The 5,833-nt window shown below is 46.5% G+C and overlaps 1 protein-coding gene across 1 annotated transcript; it reads right to left on the bottom strand.

Moving 5' to 3' along the window:
- Window positions 1–298: 298 nt before the first annotated feature.
- On the bottom strand, window positions 299–3,404 carry LOC141155516 (uncharacterized). Its single transcript, XM_073642384.1, has 2 exons — window positions 3,152–3,404; window positions 299–1,260 (listed from the first exon to the last, which is right to left on the bottom strand). The coding sequence occupies exons 1-2, from the start codon at window positions 3,402–3,404 to the stop codon at window positions 299–301; spliced, it is 1,215 nt and encodes a 404-aa protein (XP_073498485.1).
- Window positions 3,405–5,833: the final 2,429 nt, after the last annotated feature.

The following is a 5,833-nucleotide window of genomic DNA, read 5'->3' as shown; positions in this document are numbered from 1 at the left end:
TACCACCTAAATGTAACAGCAGCAAATCAGGGACCCGATCAAGCCTTACAAAGTGATGGAATTCCGCCAGAAGTTGACGCCAAACCATTCCCTGCTTTCCAATCCACCGAAGAATAGCTTCATCCTCCGAAAATCCCAACTGACGACCAGCCGGCCTCACCGCTGCTCGCAGTGCAGCCCAGAAAACAAAAGAATGGCCCATGATCCATACGAGTCGGGGACCCACATCTGTAAAGTTAAACAAAATATGACTCTGAGAGACATTAACATCAAACCAGAACTTAAAACATGCTCTTCATTATACCCAAGCCGGGCGTATGTAAGACCTAAACAGTATGGATTCCCAACGCCCAATTTTTTTAACCAACCTGTCACCCAACCCCCTCCTGGCTGCCTCAGTGGCTGCACCAATCCTGAAAGAGTGACCGCTAAAATCTTTTGGCGAAATGCCGCCAGCTTTCAGACACTTCTTCAGCACGGCTATCACTTGAAAGCGAGACAAAAAGGAACCGTCGTCATGAACCAATAATGGTGATTTGAACCCCCCTACACCTGGCCCAAATTCACTCAAACAACGAACAGGACACATGTCAGACCCAGCGACTGCGAACAATACCACTTTACACCCTTTCCTGAATTGATCGGTCTTTGAAAAACGAATGAAAACCTCTACCCTATCCGAATATAAGTCCACGTCATCCTTCAAAAGACCCCCACTGACAAATCTTGATGGGCTAACCAACTCCACTAAACGTAACGCCCCAAAAAAGGCCAAAGAAAAAGCTAGCCGAAATAGTTTGACTTCCTGTGGAGACTTACAAACTGACCCAAGAAGTTGTCCCAGTGTTAACAATAATCCATATGATATGGGCCACCTGCAGTCTCTCACCTTCCAGCCTTTTCGCCCACCTTTCAATGCCTGGCGGACCAAAGTTGCTTTTGTTACGTCTGGAAGACCCCTTATTTTAAAACCAAAAGCCAAGCCTGCCATAAAATTATTAATTTTTGGCACCGACCAACCTTCCTCCCAGCAATGACCAACCAATAACAATAAAAGGCTATCACTCTCTAAAGGATCTCGCATAGTAGCTTTCCATTCCTCCCACTGCTGCCAAGCAACCTCATATGATGACCAGGTCCTTGTAGATAATGATTGACCGATCAATTTCTTTACAGCTCGAAGGGAAGGTTCCATAGTTCTGGAGGGCATACCAAACCAGTCGACGATGCCTGAGGAGCCGGCAACCGGAACTGATCCCACTGCGAATGAGAAACAGCATTAACGGTTGAGATTAAAGGGTCCAACCTGAACTCCGCCACTATCCACATGTTCCAAGATAAGCTAATCAGCACCAGCCGTTGCAACACTTTTACTACTAGTGGCGACGCAGTCGGCAGAGAATTGATAGCTAACACTACCCCTTGGTTCTTGCAAGAAAAACAAATCTTTTTATTCTGAAAGTACTCACCCCATAGTGCCAGAGAGACCACGATGGGGAAAAGATTGATCAATGTATGATTATCCAACAAATTCCGATCACGCCATGACGCTGGCCATTTTTCCTCAAACCAACTACCACGAAACAGGATAGCAAAACCTTGTTCCTTTGACACATCTATGCACAATCCCAATTCACTGGCATTCACGACTGGGGCAATCCAGACCGACTTGCCGTTATAAGACTCCAAAAATTGGGCCCAAATTCCTAAATCATCCCGTAACTCCTTACGCAACCTAATGAAGTGATGAAGTGATTTAGCTCCAGCCGTTGCTAATGATAAACGCCTACAGAATGCCCTGCCCATTGGCATAATATGACACGCGAAATTCAAATTTTCAATTTTATGCAGCTTTTTAACTCTGGATACCAGTTCCAACAGATCAACAACCTTTTCAGCGGGAAGCCTACACTCCATTTTAACTGTGTCGATGAAAATACTGAGAAAACTCAAAGACGTCACCGGACCTACAGTCTTCTCGACAGCCAATGGCACTCCAAACTTCGTAGCCACACTCTCCATAGTGTGCAACAACACCGAACAATCGGGAGAATTAGCAGGACCAACATATAAGAAATCATCCAGATAATGAATGCAGGAATTCAAACCGGAAACATCCTTAACAACCCATTCAAGGAATGTACTGAATGTTTCAAAGTACGCACAGGACAGCGAGCAACCCATCGGGAGATACCGGTCTGCAAAAAAGCTACCATTCCAATAGCAACCCAATAAATGCTCTCCGGGTGTACTGGTAACAGCCTAAAAGCCGCCTCTATGTCAGTTTTTGCCAATAATGCCCCCTTTCCAAAAAACCGAACCCAACCAACTGCCATATCAAAGGAAGTATAACTCACTGAACACAAATCAGGGTCAATACCATCATTCACCGACGTGCCCTTTGGAAAGGAGAGATGATGAATTAGCCTATATTTACCCAATTCCTTTTTTGGGACAATGCCTAATGGAGACACACGTAAGTTTTTTAAGGGCTTGTAGGCAAAAGGCCCAGCCATTCTCCCTAAAGACACTTCCTTTCTTAATTTTTCTGCAACCACCTCTGGAAACTGTAACGCGGATTTTAAATTTTTTGCATGAAATGGATTCTTGCTATCCATGAACGGTATCCTAAAACCAACATCAAAACCCTCTTCTAATAGCGAGGTCACTGCCCTGTCTGGGTATCTATTTAGAAATAGCTGCATCTCTGCCAGACGCAGCGGCATCACCCCTTTTTTCATTGCCTTCACTGCTTCTGAATTTACCCCCTCTGAAACATCTGTATGCGCTATGGCTGCCACCGCATGAGGAGCAATCGTGTTTAAATTTACACTTATTTCCGAACTTACAGGATCCTTCATTGAAAAGGAAACATAATCCTCTTTGAATAGCTGACGAGTGTCCCGCCTGTCCGAGACCGCCGCCGCTCCCGAGAAAGGGCTGATTAGTATGACCACTCCTGCTCGGTGCTGTTACCTTCAGCCATAGGGCAATATCCTTATGGTCCCAACGGATACTAGGACGCACCGCTTTCCTCTGACGAAATTGTTCGTCATAGCGTAACCAGCCCTGTCCCCCATAAACCCTATAAGCTTCCCCGATTGCATCTAAGTAACAGAAAACCCCGAACAATTTTCAGGAGCTTTCTCACCTATTACATTGGCTAATATCGCGAACGCCTGCAACCAGTTCGTAAAGGTCCGTGGTATCAGGCGGTACCTTCGTTTTTCTTCATCCTCCTTCTTGGAATCATCCTTTCTAGCCCTATCTAGATTGAAGCGTTCCAATGGAAGTAAAGAGAATATGTCTACATATTCCTCTTTCCATATCTTCTTCCTGACCTCAGGCTTCAAATGAGCCCCCAGAGGCCCCTCAAAGCAAACATAAACTTCCCCTTTTGCCATATCATCTAATCTTACATTATCATCTTTTTCTTTTTCGCCCTCACCTCCCCCAATTTGTGTAGGTCCTGAAATGCCCTTGTTAGCTTCGCCTGATGACAAATTAGCTCCCGCTGCGCCCGTTGTATTGGAGCCCCTCAAAAGCTCCATGTTGGAGCTACCTAACCCACTCTGTCCCAGCTGAGGCGATTGAAAATTACCCAGCCATGCAGAAGTAGGCGATACTGTGCCTTGTGACTCATTTGTCCCCGTCCCCAGTAAAACTGCTAAATCCCTTAAACCCTGCATGAGTAAACTAATGCTCCCGTCAACCCCTCCAGGAACGCCCTGATTATTAAATGCTAAGGATGGTAATGGGAGCCTGAAAGGAAAAGTTTGGGACGACTCACCTGGCTGCCTAGGTGCTGTGAACCCAGCAGCCGCTAATCCTGAATCGACATCCATCATCCGATCCTTGTAGGCCCCGGTGTGGCGTGGGAGTGAGACCTGAGGGGCCAACGACTTGCTGCCCCGCTATCGACTCTGATCCTGACCCAACATTTGTCGTTGCATACGGTGACCAATGGCTGCAGCCAGCCTGGCTACAGTCGTGACCAGCTGTCATAACAGATAAAGGGGCTGGGCCAGCACTGTGCTGCCCGTATCTTTGAGTCACCTCCGCGTGACTGTTGCTGCTTGACCTCGCATCTACAGAGCCAGCCACCCGCTGCATGCCTGCAGCTTTATGATTGACGGCCGCCGCGACCGCATTGTGGGCGGAGCTAGCGGTGTGGGCCGAGCCGGCCGGAACCTGACCCTCCATTGCTAAATCGTCCTCGCCTGCCGGAAGATGGGCGGAGCGATCGTCACCGCTCCCGCGCTGAGAGGCTCCCGGGTAAGTCCTTCACACATGCCCCTACCCCCAAAAATACCCTCCCCTACAATCTACACCAATCAAATTGAAGATAAGCACCTACCCAAACCCTAGTCACCCCTATCTAAGCAAGTCCTTCCTCCTGTATCCCGCATTAACCCTGTCATGCCTGCCTCCCTCTAAAGCCTGTGGCTGAGTACGGCCTCTCTTACTTTTTATCTCAGCTCTTTGACCAGAACATGATCTCTTCTGATGTTGAACAAACTGTCAAACACGACAATAAATGTGCAACAATGCCAAACTACAGTAATCCAAAAGTGAGACTTATTTTCCATAACATGTTTTGTTTTGAGCACAACTTGGCAGACTAATCCTCATGTGTCGGGAATGGAGCCAAGAAGTCTGACCTCTATGTCTGCTAAATGTTTGATCGTTGTGTAAGAGATGGAATATAAAAGGATATCAGGAAATAATTTGGTCATTTGTGGAATTCAATTATTTGGGTCTTGCAGAAAAAAAGAAAAAGTTTGATTCAGCAGATGCATTGGCTTGGGCAGAAGACATACAATTTAACAGGAACATCCTTTGTCCTTGTGACCTATTGGACCATATAAATGTCATAGATGGAGGCCTACTCTAGAATTAATCATACCTTAGTGGGCTCAATGTGACCATCATTTAGAGAGGGTAGACACTGACTACAAGAAGTATGTTTGGACCACAATCTCTCCAGTGGTGAAAAGGCATGGTAACGATATTTATACACATACATAGTACTGTACAAAAGGTTTAGGGCTCATGCAGACGACCATATTTTCGGTCCGAGAGCGAATCGACAAATCATATCATCCCCTTACCAATGTTATTCTAAAGGGCTATAGACATGTCCAAATTTTTCCTCGGACAAAGTCTGGCTGAGGTAAAAAAAAAAATTGCAAGTGTGTGGAAAAAAAATCAGACTACACTCAGATGACTTGAGTGCAGTCCAATTTTTATAGACTGACAAAATGGAGAAGATGGAGATATTTTTTATTCCATCTTCTCCTCTTGTGAAAAAAATCGGATCACACTGTGATCACACTATGATCTGATCAGAGTATGATTAGCATAATTGGCCTAATTCCCTCGGATGAGAACAAATACTGTTGTGTGACCCTAGCGTTATTAACCCCTTTCTGACCCAAGGCGTACTAATACGTATCTGAGCCCTGGGACTTATGGACCTGATACGTATTAGTACGCCCTATCTTTAAAGCGGCACCGCGACCGAAGTCGCGGTGATAAAATTAAAATTCAGGTGCCATCTTACCTCAGGGTAGATGGCGCCGGCATCTCGGGGGGTGGCGCCGCCCCCCCCCGCACCCACGATCACTGTGATTGGCTGTTCAATTCTGAACAGCCAATCACAGCATTTCTCACTGTTTCCGGCAATCAGATTGCCGGAAACAGTGCTGTGCAGCCCAGGATCGGTGCTCCTAAGAGCACCGATCCTAGGCTGTTGCCTAGTAACCCCAGCCCTCTCCCCAAACTGCTAGGATCGGTGCGATCGCCGATCAAATCGATCGCACCGATCACAGCG

Source organism: Phyllobates terribilis, unplaced genomic scaffold (assembly GCF_046119375.1).
Source record: "Phyllobates terribilis strain yellow unplaced genomic scaffold, ASM4611937v1 Scaffold_7__3_contigs__length_470593459, whole genome shotgun sequence".
Classification (NCBI taxonomy): domain Eukaryota; kingdom Metazoa; phylum Chordata; class Amphibia; order Anura; family Dendrobatidae; genus Phyllobates; species Phyllobates terribilis.
This window is presented reverse-complemented; position numbering and strand designations above follow the sequence as displayed.

Coding starts and splice junctions, on each gene's coding strand:
- LOC141155516 (XM_073642384.1), bottom strand. CDS start 3,404: ATGGCAAAAGGGGAAGTTTATGTTTGCTTTGAGGGGCCTCTGGGGGCT. Junction 1,261..3,151: donor GATATTAGCCAATGTAATAG/GTGAGAAAGCTC, acceptor TCTCATTCGCAG/TGGGATCAGTTCCGGTTGCC.